The sequence below is a fragment of the Rhinoraja longicauda genome, chromosome 6 (genome assembly GCF_053455715.1).
Source record: "Rhinoraja longicauda isolate Sanriku21f chromosome 6, sRhiLon1.1, whole genome shotgun sequence".
Taxonomy (NCBI): Eukaryota; Metazoa; Chordata; class Chondrichthyes; order Rajiformes; family Arhynchobatidae; genus Rhinoraja; species Rhinoraja longicauda.
The window spans coordinates 21,302,077-21,326,054 of NC_135958.1; the positions used below are offsets into that span (position 1 = coordinate 21,302,077).

General features: G+C 42.4%; 1 protein-coding gene across 8 annotated transcripts in view; it reads right to left on the minus strand.

Moving 5' to 3' along the window:
- The window catches only part of zc3h18 (zinc finger CCCH-type containing 18), a 120,995-nt gene that overhangs the window by 92,073 nt on the left and 4,944 nt on the right, over positions 1-23,978 (minus strand). For 6 of the 8 annotated variants that reach the window (XM_078400685.1, XM_078400690.1, XM_078400688.1 and 3 more), the window contains exons 2-8: positions 17,855-18,575; positions 13,495-13,579; positions 11,002-11,150; positions 8,853-8,867; positions 5,116-5,208; positions 4,565-4,716; positions 1,665-1,697 (exon numbers count right to left, since the gene is read on the minus strand). In XM_078400685.1, coding sequence (XP_078256811.1) covers positions 1,665-1,697; positions 4,565-4,716; positions 5,116-5,208; positions 8,853-8,867; positions 11,002-11,150; positions 13,495-13,579; positions 17,855-18,559 — 1,232 coding nt within the window. In that variant the 5' untranslated portion in view covers positions 18,560-18,575. The remainder of the gene's footprint in view (positions 1-1,664; positions 1,698-4,564; positions 4,717-5,115; positions 5,209-8,852; positions 8,868-11,001; positions 11,151-13,494; positions 13,580-17,854; positions 18,576-23,978) is intronic. The other 2 variants (XM_078400691.1, XM_078400687.1) reach the window with 1 other exon arrangement.

The window sequence follows — 23,978 nt, forward strand, 5'->3', positions numbered from 1 at the left end:
GCGACTTGTTGCGTGCTCTCCCAGAGGTGGAGCTGCAGTCATTCATTACAATCGCTCCATTCTTTTCAATCTTTATTTCAATAGATTCCCTTTATCCTGTATCTGTGCACTGTGTACAGCTTGATTGGAATCAAGATAAACACAAAATGCTGGAGTAACCCAGCAGGACTGGTAGCATCTCTGGATAGAAGGAATGGGTGACATTTTGGGCTGAGACCCTTCTTCAGACTAGTTAGGGGAAAGGGAAACGAGAGATATAGACTGTGATGCAGATATATAGAACAAATGAATGAAAGATATGCAAAAAAGTAACAATGATGAAGGAAACTGTTAGCCATTTGATAGGTGCGAATGAGAATCTGGTGCGACTTGGGTGGGGGTATAGTCTTTTCACTGACTGGAAAGCATGTAATAAAAAAGCTTTTCACATGTGCTTTGGTACAAAAATAAACTGAATGTAGTTAGACGCTATCTTGTTAATATCTGGCACCTGGGGCACAAATGCTGTTCATCAAACCAAGCAATATCCATGCTACCTATAAAGACAATCTCCAATGTTTTGAAAAGGCAATGAGCACGAATCTGAGCAAAATTTTAAAAAAACTAGTTTTGAATGTACAGCTCAGAAATTTAGCAATAACTGAAAGTTACACTGAGGCACTATGGCAAAATGATCAAAAAGCAGGGACGCTATCTAGGGCCATTCTTAGTCACATGTGTGACCAAAAATGTGAGAAATTGTGGAATACATCTCTTCTAATTCTGAAAGTATTACAGGTATAATGTGTTGTACTGTATATATGACTTATATATGTCGAAGTTTAATAAGTGAAATTTTTTATGTTAAGCTACCAATGTTTGTTTAGGGTCAGAGGTCAAATATGACTGGTCACGTGTGTGACCACGATGGCCACACAGGTGACCAGTCATATTTGACCTCTGACCCTCAACAAACATTGTCGGCATAACATAAAAACTTCACTGGAATGCAATCAGGCACAGACATGCACATATCCAGGTCAGGAAGGATAACATCTGATCAGCACTTGAATAAAAGCATAACAATGATTATCGACATACAAGTCATATACACAGTACAAAACAATATACCTGTAACACTTTCAAAATTAGAAGAGATGTATACAAAATTTTTCACATTTTTGTTCACACACATGACTAGGAATGGCCCTCTACTGGAATTACAGCAACATTTGAAACTGGTATATTTAAACCTGTCTCCTTCACAGTGAAACTGACAGCTAAAAATTTATATCTCTTTTCTCAATTTCGCAATTTGACCAGATTAATTAAACCTCCACTTTTAAACAATAACTCCAGAAAGACAATCACTAGTTCTCTAATTCATGCTGGTCAACACCTTTGCCCTTCACATGGACATTTTGCACAACTTGATCTGAAGATTTTCTCAGTAACCATGATGATTCAGCAACAAACAGTTGATTTGGAAGCATTTTTTATTTTGCTTCAGAAACAGTCACTCACAGGAAGGAACACATTCTTTCAGGCCTCCTTTCCTTTTATTTCATAGAAGCAAGAACTGGAATGCAATCAGGCACAGACATGCACATATCCAGTTCAGGAAGGATAACATCTGATCAGCACTTGAATAAAAGCATAACAATGATTCAGAACATTGTTCTTACCCATAGTTGATTGCTTCTCTGTACTCCAAGTCGCTGTTGCATTTGAAGGAAAATGCAAGAAAGATTTATTTGGCTTGCTTTTGGAAAAACTTGAAAGCAAACGTCACTTCCTTAGTGGCTCTTAAAATCTAATCCTTAATAATTCCAACCAAATGCCGAAGTCTAATTTCTCTACATGAAGACCTTGTGTCTGTGATAAAGAAATGGAAGCAACAACTAACCATGCTAAGGAAATAGTGCTGCAATTCCCCAATAAACCACAGCTCCTTCAATGAGCACTCCCTTGGAAAGCACACTAAGCCAGTGGCAGCTTTACTATTTGTACCAAATTATTCCCAACACAATTATTTCCAGGAGAAACAGAGGTCAGCCCAAAACCAAATGTGTGACAAGTTTTCTTTAAATTTATTTAGCGCATGCTCATCAGAAAAGTTCTAAAAACTCATCCTGAAACATTTATTTATTTGCGAGATCTGTACCACACAAACCTGAATATAAAGGGATCTTGGTGGGCAGATAGAATCATTGCATGCTGCCTTCAGGATGTATCAGGGGATTGTTTCCTGCCAGCAGGGTAAAATCAGTGGACTTGCAAAAGGAAAAGAGCCCAGTTTCACTACTTCTCATGTCCAGCATGGCACAGGTTACCAATCAAGAGCTGCCTTGCACTGGATGGTACTGACCTCCTTGACCGTTTTTGCAGCTGCTTTCATCCAGGCAAAATAATATTCTACCATGCAGCTGCCTTACACTTGGCAGAAAGCTTTAGGAGGAACAATTTTATCGGTCTTCAATAATTGATTTTCCACTTTGACCAATCCACCAGCCCTGCTGTATCCAAACCACGAGGAACTCATTTACTTGGGCTTTGGGCTCTTATTCTCTGATCTGTCCCGTTTGAATTTCAGGCAGTGAAAGGTCTATAAAATTCTATTTTCTTTAGGGTAGTATATCCAAAATCCCAACAGCAACATCTGATGCTGTCAGCAGCACGAGATAGCCAAGAATTGCCAGTAACAATGTTGTCATAGAACTAAAAGTCAAAGGATACCCAAATCCCACCTTGATTTGAAGGATGCAAGAAATAGTAGGAGAGTGTGATTGAAATGGAGAGAATGCATCAGGCGGAGGAGTTTTCACTTCATATCAAGAAATTCAATATGACATCCTTCTTGATATCAACATGATTTAAAATATCGCGCCCCCCCCCCCCCCACCCATCTCACTATTCTCCACGTCCTCTTTGGTGACCATTTCTGCAAAGTGCTAGTTTAGTACCTCACCCACTTCCTCAGGCATAAATTCCCTCCTTTGTCCTCGAGTGCTTTACCCTCTCCCTAGTTATCCTACTATTTTTAAGGTATGTAAAAATGTCTTCCATTGAGACTGTAACCTGTAGTCACTCCTGCCAAATGAACCCCAACTCTGTCTGAAGGATCCTGACCCGAAATATTCCCGTCCCAAAAGTTGCCTGACCCACTGAGTTCCTCCAGCACTTTGGTTTTTCACTCAGCATCCATCCAGTTAAGCCCCATTAAGAATCGTGTCGATTTCAACAAGATCACATTTCATTCTTCTGAACTCGTATGACAAATCTGCCGCTTAAGAAATCAATAATCCCAACCATAACCTGCCTTAGATAATGAGACCATACACAATACTCAAAATGCTATCTCAACACGGCTCAATATGATTGAAGCAAAGCATCTTCAGTCTTGTGCTCCAATCCTCTTGAAGGTAGCCTTTATTCAGCTTTGTTACTGCTTGCATCACCAGCACGTTGACTTTAAGCAGAAGGGCTCTCAAGTCTCACTAAATAGCAACATGTTTCAAACTCTCACCGTTAAATAAATGGTCAAACATCATGTCAAGCATTCTGGATGACATCACTTTTCCCACATTAAATTCCACTTGCCATTTCTTTCCTCATTCACTGAATTTGTCTCTGGACCCTTTTACAACTATGGCAACCAGATGTAGATTGTGAGCAGCTGGGGACCCAGCGTAATTGCTGCTCAACTCCACTGGTCACGGGCTTCCATTTTGCTAATGACCCATTTATTCCCACTTTTTTGACCATTACCCAATCCTCAATTCACATCAGTACATCTTTTTCATCACTAGCCTTTGTCCACCCATCTGCCAATCAACCCCCTCCCACCCTCCTCACTTTATCCAGCTATCACTTACCAGACTTTGTACCACCCCACCTCTTTCCCAGCTTTCTTCCCCCTAATCCATTATCTTTGAAGGACGTGGACAGATGATGTTTGGGGTCGGGATCAGTGTGAAGGATCCTGACCCCAAACATCATCTGTCCAAGTCCTTCAAAGATGCTGCCTGACCCGCTGAATTACTCCGGCACTACAAATGTTATTTCTAAACCAACATTTGCACTGCCTAGTGTCTTCATATCAGTACATCTCCCCCAATACCATGCACTCCAATTCCGTTGGATAATCTGTGGGGCACGTTATTGATGACCTTATGAAAGTCTAAATACATGTCAACTGGTTCACCCTATTCTGCGAATTACAACCACAAAAAAACTTGAGAAATTGACGAAACACATTTTCTTTCATCTGTCTACTTCAATTCCAGCCAATCATTTTATTTCTGCCTTGGCCTCACTTCCCTGCCAAGTATCAGAATAGGCACACAGTTGATAAAGAATGGCACAACACCTTGATCCTGCCACAAAATACATTAACATACAAGATTACATTGACCAGAGGACCTTCAATGAAATAATGCAGTTTGAAAAAGTGAAAGATTACGATCTGGAGGGAACATTTCAATCCAACATCTGTGGAACGTTAAATCTAGCTCCTTCTGTCAGTACATTTAAAACTAGCAAGTGGCAGTGCGTTCTCCTGACCATTGAGACAACTCATACTCACCCTGGCTCTCTGATGTCTCTTGCAACACGATAATTCCAGTCTCGATAAAAATCATTTTCTTTATCAAAATCATCGTCTCCAATGGTGACGTTGAATCGCTTCTCCTCAAAGTCTGGTTCCTGTTCCTTTCTGATGGTAGCTTTCTTCAACATCTGAAAATTTGAGACACCGCACATGTGACAAACAACTTCATATACTTTGTTCATTACCTTGATCGCAACATTTTAAATATTAGTTTAAATTGCTGATGCCAATGGCAGGTATTTGCCACAAAGAATGGCTTATTTTTGTAATATCATATACCATATCAGGCTATCATACACCAACCTCCCTATGTACAACAGTGTGGTTCCATTTAACGCACACTTGCCCGAGATTCTGCCTTGGCTTCAAAAGTCAAGTCAGAGACTAGAACCCAAAATCAAGGACAGCCCTTCACAGCAGTACTGAAGGAGTGCGACACTGTCAGAAGGACAGTGCCAAGGGAAGACTGCCATGAGAGATGAGAATAATGAATTACCTTGGATTATCTAGGGCACATCATTGTTTACCTCTTTTGCATGCCGTAGTCCTCTCTCCCATGCACTCTCTGCTGGAGGCTCCAACGGAATAGGGGGCATCAATTCTTCAATGACCGGAGCTCCCTAGACCAGGTGAGAAAATCCTTTGAAAAACCAAACATCATCCTCTACAAGAAGAAATTCATAAAACTTAGTTTTAAATGACCGTCCCCATATCTTTTAACTATGTCCCCTAGTTTGAGATTCTTACACTCAATGACACAAAATGCTGGAGTAACTCAGCAGGACAGGCAGTGTCTCTGGAGAGAAGGAATGGGTGATGTTTCGGGTCAATACCCTTCTTCAGACTGATGTCAGGGGAGAGGGTGGTATAGAGATAAAATGTAGTCAAAGACAGTAAGACTGGTGGGAGAACTGGGAAGGGGGAGGGGATGGAGAGGGAAAGCAAGGGCTACTTGAAGTTAGAGAATTCAATGTTCATACCGCTGGGGTGTATGCGACCCAAGCAAAACATGAGGTGCTGTTCCTCCAATTTGTGCCGGGCCTCACTGACAATGGAGTAGGCCCAGGATTGAAAGATCAGATTGGGAATGGGAGGGGGAGTTAAAGTGCTGAGCAACCGGGAAGATCAGGTAGGTTTAGGCGGACTGAGCGGAGGTGTTCAGCAAAACGATCGCCGAGCCTGCGCTTGGTCTCACCGATATATAGGAGTTGACACCTGGAACAGCGGATACAGTAGATGAGGTTGGAGGAGGTGCAAGTGATCCTCTGCCTCACCAGAAAAGATTGTCGGGGTCCTTGGACAGAGTCGATGGGGGAGGTAAAGGGACAGGTATTTTATCTCCTGCGGTTGCTGGGGAAAGTACCTGGGGAGGGAGTGGTTTGGGTGGGAAGGGACGGGTTAACCAAGGAGTTGCGGAGGGAATGGTCTCTGCGGAAGGCAGAAAGGGGTGGAGATGGGAAGATGTGGCTAGTAGTGGGATCCCATTGGAGGTGGCGAAAATGTCGGAGGATTATGTGCTGTATGCGCGGCAGATGGAGTGGAAGGTGAGGACAATGGGGACCCTGTCCTTGTTACGTATGGGGGAGGGGGGCAAGAGCGGAGCTGCAGGATATCGAGGAGACCTTAGTGAGAGCCTCATCTATAAAGGACGAGGGAAACCCTCATTCCCTAAAGAATGAGGACATCTCCGATGACCTGGTTTGGAAAACCTCATCTTGGGCGCAAATGCGGCGTAAATTGAGGAATTGGGAGTAAGGGATAGAGTCTTTACAGGAAGCAGGGTGGGAAGAAGTGTAGTCTAGATAACTATGGGAGTCAGTGAGTTTGTAATAGATGTCAGTCGATAGTCTGCCCCCTGTGATGGAGACAGTGAGATCTCGAAACAGTAGGGAGATGTCGGAGATGGTCTACGTGAATTTGAGTGCAGGATGGAAATTAGTCGTGAAGTTGATGAAGTCGGTGAGTTCTGCATGGGTGCAGGAGGTAGCATGATGCCGTCGTCACTGTAGCAGAGGTAGAATTCGGGGATAGGTCCAGTTTATGCCTGGAACAGTGATTGTTCGACGTACCCTCCAAAGAGGCAGGCATAGCTGGGGCCTATGCAAGTGCCCATAGCTACGCCTTGGATTTGGAGAAAGTGGGAGGAGTCGAAGGAGAAGTTGTTAAGGGTACGGACCAGCTCTGCTAGGCGGAGGAGCGTGTTAGTAGATAGAAATTGGCTGGTTCTGTGGTCCAGGAAGAAACGAAGGGCTTCAAGACCTTCCTGGTGGGGGGATGGAGGTGTAGCGTGACTGGACATCCATAGTAAAGATGAGGTAGTGGGGGCCTGGAAAATGGAAGTCATTAAAAATGAAAATGAAGATGAAAATGAAGTTGAAAAAGATGAAGATGAAAATTGAAGCAGAAAAGATGAAAATGAAATTATTTGGCAACTTGTGACATGACAACCATCTCATCCCAGGAATTAGTTTCTTGAATATCTATTGAATAGAGTTGAGAACTCCAGAGATTCCTCAGCCTCTAAAAACAAATTGTTTTTTTGTCTTTCCCAGTTTTAACATTAACAGAGTTTCCTGTTTGTATTTTAGATTTCTAATATAGGCACTGTGGTGATCATCAGCTTTGAATAAGCGTACCATAGCCACTACTGATACAATTAATATCTGTGGCCACTCATAAATGACATCACGGGCAGCAATACATATGCAGTCCTATATTAGGAATGGGACAAAGGACGATGCAGACACGATGTATTTAGCACAGCATTCACGGTTGGACACTGCAACTCCTGACAACAGCATAACCTGCTGGTAGCTACAACCAACTGCAGTGCACTGCGATTTTGAAGGTGACAGCTGAGAAGAGGTGCTTGTGAAGCTTCACATATGGTAATCTCAGGATTAAATTGGGTTATAGAGCTTTCTGAGAATTCTGCCATTTCAAGTTTAACGTGAATTGTTCCAAATTCCCAAGAATCAAAAAATATTGTACTCATATACAACCCAGTGTAGTTACCCCTAACTCTGCAGTGGGTTAAAATACATAGATTATAACGCTTGTAGACTGTTTTCTTGCAATCATTTAATTCCCGGGAACATGGCATGCTGGATTGGTCGCCAGGAACACAGTCTGACGTGGAGCCAGAATCTAGCAGTGGTTACGAGTGTGGCTGGAGCCAGGGCTGTGGAATGTGATATACTGCCCACATACACTCAGGAATAAGCAGGCACCTATGTGCTGTCTCACCTTGGGTCCCCTAACCACAGGATCTGTGAAGCTTGTGCGTTGTATCCAATGGTTACACCACATTAATAGAAACCACACTGAGCCAACATCCCTCCCATTGTATGATTAAACAGGGTCTGGAGAGTCAAGAGCTTCTGCTGACAGAGCTTGGGAACTCAGACATGTCTGCACTGTGCAGGACACCACCCAGTTAAAGAAAAAAAAATGCAGTGGGTGCAACACTACTCCTGGATGGGCAAGAAAAAAATAGAACACCTTCACAGAGTGAGCTTCACGATCAAGAATGAGCTCATTTGCTCCCCCTACTGGCACTGTCCTTGAAGCTCACTCAACAAAACCAACACACTGGGTGCAGTCATCAGTGCATTCAGGATTTCTACTGTACAGCCTCATCCCAACCATTCGATCAGAGAAACCAGCACAGGACCTCATGGCAACAGCCCTGTTCCAAACAACAGTGTCTGCTGGATATCGTCATCCATGCAAAGGACCGCAAAGTTGTCCACATGACTAACATCATGATAGTTGGACTAACCTTTTCTAATCCACTCTCATCCTCAGGTTGATCCAAGACACCAGCATCACCAGAAGCATTGTTTCAAAATATAATCATTATCAAAGCTCTCAAAGATGTCAAAAGAATCGTTGATCAGACAGTATCTCACAGTTAATCGATCAACTTCCATCCAGTTTCGGATACTCTATTCCCTGCTCTCTCATAGACAGGTTATCATTCATACAGTGGAAATGATTCACAATGATCCCAAGTAATCTCTGGCTAATGACCATTTACAGAGGAGCAGCAGCATTTAGGTGGGTATTAAGAACCTGGAGTCCATGTATCAGGGGTCCAATAATTTATGGAAGTCATGGACCACCTCAAGGACAATTTCTCCTTTCACTGTAACTTTATTTGGGTTTAGTGTTCTTATGGTGGAGCTCAATTTTTTAAAATAAAACAAACAACTAAACACTGGGATCTCAAGATTTCACAAATATAATTAAAAATTGTACTCACCAAGGCATGAGTTTCCTGGAAAGACAAGAAAAAAAACTTTTAAACAGAACACACAAGCAATTTCACTTTTAGAGTTAAATATATACATGGATATAGGACCTTCAGCCCAACTCGTCCAGGTGTCTTCCTGAGCCAGTCCCCTTTGTCTGCATTTGGCCTTTAGACCTCTCGACCTTTCCTATCCATGTAGCTGTCCAAATGTCTTTAAAACATTGTAATTGTACCTGCTTCACTTCTGAGTTGGAGAAACTTCTGGATTAGTAATAGCCACTGTAATTGTTCCATGTCTGACATCCATTCTCTAACAACTTTTTTTCCGGAATATTCTGGTTAATTCATTCGGATTCAATGACATATGGAATCTAGAGGTCTGGTGCTAAGCTTCCCTCTTTAGGCTGCTCAGATGTGTGCAATAAAGCTCAGTGACTGTACAATTTGCCCACCTTCCCACTCATCTTAAATTACAGTCACCAACTCAATATTCCAGAGAGGTGCAACTAATTGTCTGCAGAACAGCCTCTAAATGCACTGGCAGGATTGCTAAACCAGATCCTCATTTGTTGACTTACTTAACTCCAGTAATGTCTAGAGTTGTTTTTTTAGCAGCAAGCAATTTCCAAGTTCAGACAATAGGTGTATGCACTAAGAAGCTAATGGTGCAAATCTACCCACCATGGGATTATGACTAAATGCCCAAATTAGAATCAAGCCCAAAATAATTTATTATTCCAAAGTCCACAGAACAACGTGACATTCTCACTGACAAAAGCCTCTTAAAAAAAAAAAAGAGCAGCAGCACCTGGGAAGGCACCAAGCACCCGAGTCTCACTGATGAGAACATGTGGAGGTCATGCGCACATCGTGAGGGTGCACATAGCATCAAGTTATCCACTCAATACATTGAACACCGCTTCAATCACCTCAGTACTCAGAGGCGAGAAGGCAAACCATCTTCAAGGCTGTAGGGCAATGTACGATGAAAACCTTTTCCATCAGAGTAGTAATATGCTTCTACAGTGCTGCACAGGGATGAGGGGGTAAGTACAATATAAGGATGGATCGTGCTTGTCAATATGATTGTAAGCTTAACTCCATTACAGCATATATGCTGTGCACATTGATAGGGAATAACGGATTGATTGGACGAGGTGACAGGGAAGGATTTCATCTGCTGGAAGGGTTTAAGAATAAAGATTGAATAGAGCTAGGATGCAGGGATTAAGACCAATGGTGAAAGGTACGGAAGCCATCACAGAAATTCTAGGTTCTGAATTTGAGATAGATTTTCTGAAGGGCGTGGTTTATTGAAGATCTACGGCATGGTCAAAATTCAGAGAAGGTCAAAGGACAACCAAGATGTACAATAACATCCCCAGTGACGAAAACTCACACTGAGGTTTAGTGGAAGCATATAGCTACAATAAGCTTAAGATGAAAGAGATAAGATGGGAGTGAAGCAAGGGCAGGGTTGGTCAATAAGGCTCACTTGACCGTGGCAATTTGGTGTAGCCAAAATCTATTACAAATTGTTTCACTAGATAGAATTAAAATATATTCCCAATAAGAGGGAGGATAAAAGGTAGGGAATACAATGAGTGACAACGTGACGCCACCAGTCATTATTTCTACAAATCTGTGTTGAATTGGTGCAAGTTTATATTAAAAATATTTAAAATGTTGGGGAAATTCTTTTTTTTTTAATGACAAATCTTTCTTCAAGAAAAAAACTATCAATGGTTTTAAAAGAGATTGTTTGAGAAATGGATGTATTAGAAGATACCAAGAAATTCACAGTTCAATAGGGGATAGGCCATTTAGGACAGAGATGTGGAAAAACCTTTCTTTCAGCCAGAGTTGTGAATCTGTGGGATTCTCTGCCACAGAAGGCAGTGGAGGCCAAATCACTGGATGTATTCAAGAGAGTTACATATAGCTCTTAGGGCTAATGGAATTGAGGGATATGGGGAGAAAGTAGCAACGGGGTACAGATTCTGGATGATCAGCCATGATCACATTGAACGGCAGTGCTGGCTCGAAGGGCCGAATAGCCTACTCCTACACCTATTTTCTATGTTTATAATCAACAGGTCTCATGGAGACAAGAGACGTGGCAGAGGAATGGACAGTTTGCGTTGGACTCTCGACTTACCCAAGGATTAGCCTGCATCAATGGGTGAGGTCCTAGGTGATGTCCGCCATTTGGTGAGAAAGGATCTGGTTTGGCTATCAGTGAGTAGTTTCCTTTGTCATTAATTCCCGGATGGATAAATCGACAATTATTTCCCCAAGTGCAGTTACCTACAAAACAATTTTAACCAGAAAGATGGAATAACCTAAATGTAAGGCATATTTCAATTGAAAATTACAAGGAGAACCAGAAGGAAATTCAAATTAAAAATAAAGGCAACAGGTTCAAAATGTTATTTGTATGTTTTCACAATCCCTTCCGATTTACCCCACCCTAATCTCAAAGAATTCTGGGTGCTGGCAGACTCAGCTCTTCACCCATTAGTGCTGGAGTAGCTTAGTGGGCCAGGCAGCAACACATGGAAAGGCGATGTTTCAACTCGGAATCTTCTTCAGATTTCATCCGCCATTTTCATCTCCCTGATTTTTAGCCACAGGTCTTCAACCCACATTATGAATCCATTGCTCTATTTTCACGATTCCCAATTCACTTGGGCCACTTTCTCAGGCCTCTTCCCTGGATCTATTCCATCGCCATTCACTGATGGCGTCACATTGACCATCTCAATTGTTCTACTTCACTTGAACTTCAGCTCAATTTGATGCTCTCCTTTACGAAGAAAGAATTCCAATCTTACCATCACATCTGCTGACAAGATCGGTACAGTAATGGTTTGTTGACGTAATACCAACCCTCAAGATACCTCTTCATACGTCCTCCTGGACTGCACGTTGAGTATCAAGTCACTGTCTCCCAGTCAGCTGCTGACCTAATTTCCTCTGGTGATCTTCCCCCTGCATCAGTTCCTTAACCATACACTGCTTATTTCAACCCGCAATATCACCCAACTTTGTTCCATAGAGATCTGCATGTGTTTGCAAAGCCAGAGAAAACTGAAGCACCCGAAAGAGTTTACAGTCACAGCGAGAACAGACAAACTCCACAAAGACAGCACAGAAGGTCAGGACTGAACTTGATTCACTGGTCTGAAGAAGGGTCTTGACCCGAAACATCACCTGTTCCTTCTCTCAAGAGATGCTGCTTGTCCTGCTGAGTTACTCCAGCTTTTTGTGTCTATCTTTGATTCACTGGAGCTGTGTTCAACAGCTGTACTATTGTGGCACCGAAATTGAGCCAAACCTGAGGCTAATCATCAGTAAAAAAAGTATATTACACTTGGCCCTCTCATTCAAATCAGCGATACAAATTATAAACCAGCATCAACCCGCTGAGAAGCCGAGGGCGGTGCCTTGCGGGTCGGAGGTGGAGTCTCGTGGGTTGACCAAGCCTGCGGTCATCGGTGCCTGGGTCGACGGAACCCGCGGCTGGGGCCTGGTTCGGCGCCGGAGAAGAGGATCCGGCAGCATTAATGGAGAGGTTGGTGTGACAGTCGATGATGGAGCCAACCGACAGATGAGAACGGATACGCGGAAGTGAGGACGCCGCTGCCGAGGGATGGAACAAAGGAGGACCTGGCGTGGGGGGGGGGGGCCGTCATAATGGAGGGGGAAGAGCAACGGGGACCCGGCATGTGGGGACTGCATTGGGGGGGGGGGGGCGGGGGGACAATGGACAATGGAGGACCCGGTGTGGGGCCGCCCTGAGGGAGGGGAAAGAACAATGGAGGACCCAGCATGGGGGGGACCGCTGTGAGGGAGGGGAGAAGAACAAAGGGGGAAGTGGCGCAGGGGGGGGCGTGGGGGGGAAATTTGTAACATTGTAAGCGCCCGACCTTGCATACCTTGGGTCTGCAAGCAAAGAATTTCACTGTGACTTGTCACATGTGACAATAAACAATTCAGATCAATTCAATTTAAGATGAGGGGGTGGTAGGTGTATGGAACAAGCTGCCGGAGGAGGTAGTTGAGGCAGGTACTATCGCAACGTTTATGAAACATTTAGACAAGTACATGGATAGGACAGGTTTAGAGGATATGGGCCAAATGCAGGCTAGTGCGGCTAGTGTAGATGGGACACATTGGTAAGTTGGGCCAAAGAGCCTGTTTCCACTCTGTTAGACTCGATGACTCTATTAATCAACATCTCTATTAAATTATAGGTTAGAAAGTGATAAGACAAATGGAATAGATATTCTAATGAATTACAAACTTTGATTCAAAGGATTTAGTAATTTTACACATAAACAGAATATACAATAATTCTATAAATCATAGTATCTCTTCATAGGGAAGATCATTTATTTGCATTGATCATTGAAATTGCGTTTTCTATCATCTTTCTCACAAATCCAAAACTGCTTACAATTAAAATTACAAAGAAATTCACAAGTTGAATCTTGAAGCACCTCTTGGGAATTAATATGATGTCTAAATTGCTATAATGTATCCCTTTAGAGAGCTATCAGAAAGCATGGACAGAGATAGCTTCTGATAATTCCCAGTAATTAATGTGGTATGTATCTCAGAGCTCTGAAGGGTTTTGGTCAGTGATTACCTTTAATGTAGAACCTGCAGATAGGCTTTGGTCGGACTTTCCTCTCATTGGGATCTTTCACTTCACCTTCCTCAAGGTCATCATCCTAGCAACAAAACAAAAGACATCATAGGATCTTACAAAATGTATGCAAAAACAGCAATTAGCCACCTTAAGAAAATAGCAAATAGGACATAGAGCAGTACAGCACAGGAGGCCCTTTGGCCCAACATGTTTGTGTCAACCATAATGCCAATCCTAACTAATCCCATCCACCTGCATATGGTCCATATCAGTCCATCCGCCTTTTCAAATAGAACCAGGCATAAACCCCTCTGCCCATTTCTGTAAAGGATCAATATCCTGTTGTATCCTTTGACAGCCTCTTCACTGCCCATGACTCCATCATTTTTTGTGCCATGTACAAACTTACCAACCCATTTTTTTGTCCAAATCATTTCTATACATCAGACCCTCATGTGTTTCCATTATTCAATAAAGGCAGGGATCTCTAAACTCAGTACCTCTTTCCTGCATTAGCACTTCTCAAGTATCAAAAAAATCTATTAACCTGTCCAGATGATACTCAATTACCAAGTCCCCACAGCCCTCTGGATAGAGAAGTCCAGACATAACTCCATGGGTGATGAAATTCCTCATTTCTGTCCTGGATGGCTCACCCCTTAATTTGAGACTGAGAAATAGGGACTCACACTCCACCTAGTAATAGCAAGAACTCTGCAACAATCCTATCAAGTCTCTTCATGAAAAAAACAATTGAAAGAGTTCAGGGTGTCAAGCTGATCCATGATCCAAAGATCCTGATGCAGAGTCTCAACTCGAAATGCTGACCATCCCTTTGCCTGCTTGGCACACAGAGTATCCTGGCTTTTTTTTCCTCCATATTTCAAAATCTGCACCCCCGTGTCTTCAACCCCTTTAAGGACTTTGTATAATACAATCTCGAAACAATGAAGGTAAATTTTAAGAATTCCCACTGATTAAGTCTCATGAAGGTGATGGTGAGCTGATTTCTCCCACCAACCCAGTAATTGGAATGGCGCACGAGAGATAGTAATCTGGGCAAAATATTTGATGTGCCCTTTTAATGTCGAAGGCAGACTTCTGGAAAGTGAAACAGATTTAGCAAGTGGTGGTCTCAGTGGCTCTGATACAAGAGCCAGGGGTAGAGGGTACATTTCCAGTACAGAGAACAAGATATGAACTTGTTCAAAAATCCAGAATCCACAATTAACTGGCCACAAATGTTGATTAGCATCCCATCCACCACCTTAAACTCACTTCATCAGCAGCACACTGTAGGTGCACAATATGTTGGAAAACAATGGTCGATCATCACTGTAATCGTGTCCAATTCCAGAATTCCCTGTGCAACAACACGGGTACACCATCACGAGAAGGGCTGCAGCAGTTTGAGAATGCAGCTCACCATCACCTTCCCAAAGGCAACTGGGGATGGATGATAAATCCTCATTTTGCCAGAAACACATGCATCCCGGGAAAATGAAAAAAGTTTAAAACACACTTTCAAAATTGCATACCAGCCTATATACCAATTTCTGTAGCAAAGCACCACAATAGCAAATTTGATTAAAAGAGAAAGGTACACAGGTTTAACATAAATGCAACAGAGTAGCCAGGAAGCTGATACGAATAAAAAAACAGTGGGCAAGATGTCCCAGACTGAAGGTTTACATGCAATATTATCGCCAGGAGTCAGTGTTCTTCATTCACTAAAGTTATCTCTCTCCAGCAACAAGCAAGTATCATCAACACTTAGATTCACTCTGGCAGGATTTCACACTGTGCATTCTCCAACAGACCAAGAGCTCTCACCCATGAAGTCCGAAAAGTAATACAGCTTCACAATTTCATCGTCTGACCTGATGTCTTGGGCACCAGGGCAGTTTAGGGCCTTCAAGTGATTCATGCCTCCCCTCTACCCAAAGTTATCTCAATGGCCAATTCCTGACCACAACACCAAGATATCCAGGTTATGCTTGCCACAACTTTTGGGAACAGTTGCAGAAAGTCCCCACTCTCTCATTGCTACAGGGAAGCTTCTACTTCAATCATTTGGCTTCCACAGTACAGCTTTATCAATTAAACTTTGCTTCTCTGTTGACTGGCCACAGCTCTCTAGATGTTAGTGGCACAATCACATATAATCTCCAAACACACCGAGGACCTGGACTTGGCTATTAGAAATACAGCAGGAGATTTCCCACAGGGGGCAAAACCTGGCACAATGGATCATCTAACTTCAAATAGCCCTTGCTTTCCCTCGGGCTCCATCCCCTCCCCCTTCCCAGTTCTCCCACCAGTCTTACTGTCTCCGACTACATTCTCTGTCCCGCCCACTCCCCTGACATCAGTCTGAAGAAGGGTCTCAACCCGAAACATCACCTATTCCTTCTCTCCAGAGATGCGGCCTGACCTGCTGAGGTACCAGCATTTTGTATCTATCTTCCATTTAAACCAGCTTCGGAAGTTCTTTCCAACACAATGAATCATCTGCTTGTTATAGAAAATATTGCAATACAAAATCAAAAAATAGAATTGGTCACTAAATATCCCCGAGTACGTACCTGGGCTCAGGAAATATAGGAACAGGAATGAAAATCAGGCAGGTATTTCCTACAACTTCTATGGTTCATTAGCTTTATGTAAAGACTTTTCATTACAATAAGTAGTGCTTGGAATGAAATAAATGTACTAATGTAACTATCATTCTTTAATTATGAAGCTTAATTGAAGGGTAATTGATGGAAGGAGAGCTCCGACCCTTGAAGTGCTCGCCTTGTGCCATGCAGGAAAACAGGTACACCACCATGGTCCACAGCAACCGCAAAGGCAGGCAGAGCATCTACCTGTTAAACTACTGGTTTAAAAACATTATGGAGCTGCTGGTTAAACACATTACGGAGCTAATGCTGTAAATGTATTCACTGTGGACAATCCACGATGTAGAGGTGTACCTGAATAACATATTTAGTGATGTGGTCATAGTGCAGAAAAAGAATACGCTTACACAGGAAGGGAATGGCTGGCCGCCTGACAGAATGACGGTAGTGCAGAGCAAAAGACAGTGCTGGAGGAACTCAGCGGGTCAGACAGCCTCTGTGGAGGGAATGGACAAGTGACATTTCAGGTTGGAACCTTTCAGTCAGTGCAGATATATCTCTGTTTCAGGTGCTATTGGGGATGATGGCCTCAGGGTAATGCAGTAAAAGCTGGGTTGGTGGCACCATAAACATCCCTGGTGCACAGGAGGTGGGGGGGGGGGGGGGGGGGGGAGAAAGCACGGGACCTGTGGAGATAGGGAGAAAACAGGTATTCTGCAGTCGCAAACATCAATCAAGGATTATGATGGTGTTCTTCATTCTCGAGTAGGACCATGACATCTAGTTTATAGTGCCATGATGCGTGAGACCAATCTGGGCTTCTCAGTTCCTTTCACACAGATGGCAGATGTAGACATGCTATAGCATCAGTGGTTCTTGATTTTGGTGATTCTATTTTTCTCTTAGCTTTCTCCATTCTAGCTTGCGAAATTGACCTTGAACTGCTTTGTATGTGGGCACATCTGATAGGAAGCTCTTATGTTTGTTGTTCTTAATGGTATCACTCAAGGGTAAACATCAAGTTCCTAAAGATACCAATTCCACGATTACTTGCAGTGCCATGTGCTAATGACCAGATGAATGAATGGGTGGCTGAAGAGATGGTGCAGAAAGGAAGGATTTTGACTCCTGTGACACTGGTGCAGGTTGGCGAAGGTGTGTCTTGCACATATGATGGCTTACAGCAACTGTTGTCCTCACAGGGGTGTACCAGTGATGTTAGAGAGAGTTTACATTTGAATGACAGGGACGAGGAACCAACACAGGGTGCAGAGGGAGAGGAAAGAGAGGACTGAAATACGAAAAGGAGAATGTGAACAGGGAAATTAGGGCAATTGGCAATATGTTCGCTGAACAAAAACAAGGTAAGATGATTAAAAATGGCAAAAGGGAAAATCTAAACACATTAATGAACAATACACTTGTAATAATGTAGATAACCCAATGGCAAAAGTATTGGTGAAGAGATATGCATGACATCTTTGGTGAATACGCTGCCAAATCAACCATATTCAAATACAATCATGTGGGAGAAGCAAACATTTTGTCTTATTCCAATTTTCTTTATAATGTGGGTTAAATGCAGAGCAGAGTTCCCACTACCTTTGTGGAATCATACACAAATTGGGCTGTGCTAATTCCCTGCAAGCTCAAAAAGGAGAAATGGAATAATAGTTAGAGCAAGACTTAAATCATTACAAAGCACACTACATCAGAGGGCAATTTGAAGTTCATACCTCAACTTCTCCTTCATCAAGTTCCCCGTCATCTTCATCCTTTTTCCTCTCACGAAATGCATCTTTTCTGTCTCTTTCAGAGTTTTGCTCCTCGAGTTGACTTTTATCAATTTCTCCCTCCTTTGGTGAGTCGCTGCTTTTCTCCTCAGTGCTTTGTTTCTCGCTGTCTTCTATTACAGCCCCTGGCTGCTCTTCAGGAACCTCTTCATCATAGTCCAGCTCATGCTCATCTAGGTCCCTGATGACAGAAGATGCTTCATCCTTAGAATCATTCACAGTTTCCTCATCAGCTCGTAAATCCTGTTTCTCAGAAGTGCCTTTTTCAGTTCGCTCAGCACTACAAGTTCTTTTTGGACTTGCGACATTGTCACGGTCAGATTCGGCGTTAGGCCGCTCCTCGTTATCACCATCATTTCCACTTTCCTCACTGTAATCACCTTCCTCTCTCAGCTTTTCCTCATCCTCTTCCACCTCTGATTCGTGTATTTCCCCATCATGGTCAGGCTCCCCTGTACTGTGAATCCCTACATCACTGCAGCGGTCATTGTCCTCAGAATCCAAGCCTTCTCCCTCATTGTCCGAGTGTTTGTCTATATCCTCCTCTTCATCGTTTTCATGTCCTCCCTCAAGCAACAAGTCATCATCATCAGAAAGCTGGTCCTCTGGGGAACGGGGGTCGCAATCAGGACTATCAGAGACATCCATGGAGAATAATGTTATTCTGTTGTAAGAAAATAGTTTGTGAATATGTTTTCCCTTATACAACGCATTACCAGTTTCAGCAAACAAATTGCCACCCGAGTATGTGGCGATATTCGATACATGATTTGAGCATGATTGTGCATTTTCTATGGTACAGAATTAAAAAGTTGAGACATTTCAACATAAGTATCGGCCAGCAGGACAAACAAGCAACTGATAAGAGCAGCAGCAGTAAACTAAGCCTCAGCAGCCACCAGACTGAAGGGAACCCCAAGTGTTGAATTATAGAACAAGGACCAATGGAATAACAAAATCTTGATTGGGATTGTTGGCAAATCAAGAGACAGCTTCAACAGCACCTCTCAAACCCACAACCTTTACCACCATGAAAGAAGCAGATGGCAGGTACATGGGAACCTGTACATGGTGATGATCCCAAGATAAACACAATCGTGACTTCTTCGTCGCTGGGTACAAATCCCAATCTCTCTTCCCAACAGCACCAAACGAGAACCTTCAAAATAGAAACGGTGTCAGTTCAAGGTGGTGCTCCCTTCAATAATTAGCGAGGCTGGCATTCCATGAATAACTGCAATGAGGGGACAGGAGCATGGACACAGTAAGCTTGCAATAGATTCTCCCAAGGGAACAAGCTTAAATATTAACTTGTAGTGTATATGTCCTGCTGAAGACAGACTACCTCAGCATGGATAGGAAAGATTTAGAGGATTATGGGTGAAATGCAGGCAAGTTAGACTAGCTCAGGAAGGCACCATGGATGAGTTGGGCTGAAGGACCTGTTTCCATGCTGTACAATTCTATGACTATTGTTGCTACAAGGCTTGGTTATAACACAAGCACTAAGAGCCCCACAAAAGTCATCACATTTACACCCCTCTGCATCGATTTAATTTTAACGGGCCTCAGTCAGCACAACAGGCAAGTCCCTAAACACTAGGAGTGACCTCAAAAGGAATATCCATCTGAGGACGGAACTGAATTTACTACAGTAACAACATTTCCATCGGGATCCATCGTCCTTTAGTATTGGTATTGGTTTATTATCATTGTCACGTGTGCGAAGATACAGTTAAAAGCATTTGAAAATACCCTCTTGCTCCTTATAGTGCCCTCCATAATGTTTGGGACAAAGACCCATCATTTATTTATTTGCCTCTGTACTCCACAATTTGAGAATTGTGATAGAAAATATCACATATGGTTAAAGTGCACACTGTCGGATTTTAATAAAGGCCATTTTTATACATTTTGGTTTCACCATGTAGAAATTACAGCAATGTTTATACATAGTCTCCCCATTTCAGGGCACCATAATGTTTGGGACACAGCAATGTCATGTAAATGAAAGTAGTCATGTTTAATATTTTGTTGCATATCCTTTGCATGCAATGACTGCTTGAAGTCTACGATTCATGGACATCACCAGTTGCTGGGTGTCTTCTCTGGTGATGCTCTGCCAGGCCTGTATTGCTGCCATCTTTAGCTTATGTTTGTTTGGGAGCTAGCCCCTTCAGTTTTCTCTTCAGCATATAAAAGGCATGCTCAATTGGGTTCAGATCGGGTGATTGACTTGGCCACTCAAGAATTTACCATTTTTTAGCTTTGAAAAACTCCTTTGTTGCTTTAGCAGTAAGTTTGGGATCATTATCTTGCTGTAGAATGAACTGCCGGCCAATAAGTTTTGAGGCATTTGTTTGAACTTGAGCTGATAGGATGTGTCATACACATCAGAATTCATTGTGCTACTACCATCAGCAATTGTATCAACAATGAACATTAGTGAGCCAGTACCTTCAGCAGCCATATATGCCCAGGCCATAACACCCCCAACACCGTGTTTCACATATGAGGTGGTATGCTTTGGATCTTGGGCAGTTCCTTCTCTCCTCCATACTTTGCTCTTGCCATCACTCTGATACAAGTTAATCTTCGTCTCATCTGTCCACCACACCTTTTTCCAGAACTCTGGTTGCTCTTTTAAGAACTTCTTGGCAAACTGTAACCTGGCCATCCTATTTTTGCAGCTAACCAGTGGTTTGCATCTTGCAGTGTAGCCTCTGTATTTCTGATCATGAAGTCTTCTGCGAACAGTGGTCATTGACAAATCCACACCTGACTCCTGAAGAGTGAAGAGTGTTTCTGGTCTGTCGGGCAGGTATTTGGGGATTTTTCTTTATTATAGAGAATTCCTCCGTCATCAGCTGTGGAGGTCTTCCTTGGCCTGCCAATCCCTTTGCTATTAGTAAGCTCACCAGTGCTCTCTTTCTTCTTAATGATGTTCCAAACAGTTGATTTTGGTAAGCCGACAGTTTGTGCACTTTAACCACATGTGATTTTTTTTCTATTACAAATCTCAAATTGTGGAGTACAGAGGCAAATAAATAAATGATGGGTCTTTGTCCCAAACATTGTGGAGGGCACTGTACATACAAAATGCCTTAGCATTCATCTTAATTCTACTCACTAAGCACTTCCACTTTCTTGTTTACGTCCCTTCTCTCTTCCTCTATGTTGCTCAAGGCCTATTGATTTCAATTTCCTAAACCATTCATGAGATTCTTTTAAACTAAATTTACAGTACATGGGAATATCCAGGCAATGACCATTCAAAGCAGAGTAGAATTTAACAAGGCATTACAAATCTCAAGTCTCTCACTGGTAATGATGGGAGTTCTGCATACATGACAGTGGTGGATTTGAATAAATAACAGGTTGGAAAGAACTGCAGATACTGGTTTAAATTGAAGGTAGACACAAAATGCTGGAGTAACTCAGCGGGACAGGCAGCATCTCTGGAGAGAAGGAATGGGTGACGTTTCAGGTCAGAAGAAGGGTCCCGACCCGAAACGTCATCCATTCCTTCTCTCCAGAGATGCTGCCTGTCCCGCTGGGTTACTCCAGCATTTTGTCTCTAACTTCGATTTAAACCAGCATCTGCAGTTCTTTCCCACTCATAATTTGCTAGACCAGTAAATGACAAACGAGATCCTTTAAATTGGAATTGGAAGCATTCAATCAGGGATACCAGTTGAAACTGCACAAAATATTGTTTAGGCCACAGGTGGAGTATTGCATCCAATTCCGTTTGATTTTTTTTTAAAAATTAATTTTAAAGTGGTCGGACAGAGAGGGCAAAAATACTTATTTCATATACAAGGAACTGCAGATAATGGTTTACCAAAAAGACACAAAGTGCAGGAGTAACTCAGAGGGTCAGGCAGCATTCCTTGAGATGCTTCACATCTCCAAAGATTTACCAGAACGGTTTCTAAGACAAAGGATTTCAGTTATTGGGTTAGAATAGAAATACTGCTGTTCTTCTTGAAGGTAAAAGAGGTTGAGTTGATAAACAGAGCGAGGCTGTTCAAGGACCAGTCACACGCTTAATATTCTGGACAAATGACAAGAGATAAAACTAAAACGTTAAGAGTTAGAATCTGGAATTCACTGTTTGTCGGGATGGTGGAAACAGGATGAATTAGTAACGTAAAAGTGAACTGGTGAGGAATTTAGGAATAATTTAGAGCTGCAGAAAAAGAGTACTAGAATGGGACAGGTAAGATTGGTCGTCATGAAGTCAGCATTGACTTGATGAGATTTATGGCCTCCTTCAGTGTGGTAGCAGTTCTCCAATAATGAATAAGATTACATTATGGCACAGAAACAAACCATTTATTAATCCTATCCATGCCAGTATTAATCTCCACTTGAGCCTTCTCCCATTCTTCCTCATCTGAATCTGTCAGCAGAATTCTCAATTTCCTTTTCCCTCGTATGCTTGTGTAATCTCTCCTTAAACTCATCTGCACTATTTGCATCGCTCATTTCTTCTGGGAGAAAATTCCATTGAATTTTGTTATGAGCATCTTGTGTTGATGTTGTGTTATGCTTTTACTTACAAATGAAAATTTTATTGAAAACCTTCACCTATGATAAACCTATACTGAATCACACCTCAGCCTTTCCTGATACGTATGTCTTCACCATTCTGATATCATCCTGTAAATGTCTGCACCCTCACTGGCACCTTTATATCATAAGATATCATAATTGTTTAAAGCATTTGCAGTCCAACCAAGGCTTAATACAGGTTCAGCACAATTATTCCAGATTCGAGCATCTGCAGTCTCATGTCTCAATTTGACACATATTCCATACTTTTCCATTCCATGACAATAGAAATAAACTCTAGATATTGTTTTGCTTTTTCCTCAGGCTTGCAAACCTGCAGCACATCTTTTAGTAATTGGTGTATTTGACTCCAAGATCTCCACATCCCCCTACGCCATCCTAGATTTTCATCTCTCAAATAATAAACCTCCCTGTTCTTCCTACCAAAATGTAACATCTCCTATTTACGTGTTGAATTTCATTTGCCAATTCTTCACTTATTCTGCAAGTTTATAAAGTTCTCCTGTAATATGTTAGTCAATAGACAATAGGTGCAGGAGTAGGCCATTCAGCCCTTCGAGCCAGCACCGCCATTCAATGCGATCATGGCTGATCACTCTCAATCAGTACCCCGTTCCTGCCTTCTCCCCATACCCCTTCACTCTGCTATCCTTAAGAGCTCTATCCAGCTCTCTCTTGAAAGCATCCAACGAACTGGCCTCCACTGCCTTCTGAGGCAGAGAATTCCACATCTTCACCACTCTCTGACTGAAAAAGTTCTTCCTCATCTCCGTTCTAAATGGCCTACCCCTTATTCTTAAACTGTGGCCCCTTGTTCTGGACTCCCCCAACATTGGGAACATGTTTCCTGCCTCTAATGTGTCCAATCCCCTAATTATCTTATATGTTTCAATAAGATCCCCTCATCCTTCTAAATTCCAGTGTATATCCAGTCCTTCTCCAAACTGACCATTCCCTATCCAAACTGGCTTCAATGTAATTGTGACCAGTAGTTGCTCCAGCACTGATTCTCACAGAACCACTACCCACCCATCCTCCTTCAACGCATATCTAAATATTCTTCCACATAAATCACAAAATAGCGCCCATATGCAGCAAGTGGTGAGAGGGCAAATTGTATTTCACCTTTATTGCAAAGGGTTTGGGGTTTATAAATAGGTAGGTACTGTACCATTCGTATACAGTACTGACAACGCGACATCGGGAATACTGTGAAGTTTTACTCCCCTTATTTAAGAAGGATATACTGGCATTGGAAGTAGTACAAAAGTAATGCACCAGGCTAATTCTTGGAGAAGATGGTTGGTAGCTCACAAAATTTGATTGATTCTCTCTAGAGTTCAGACGTATGAGAAATTAGCTTATTAAAACATACACTAGGGGACATGACAGAGTAGATGTTGAATGTTCACACTAAGGGCAAACTAAAACGAGTTTCATGGGAATTACCTGCAATACCCCACATCAGAGTTGTAGAGGCTAGATCATT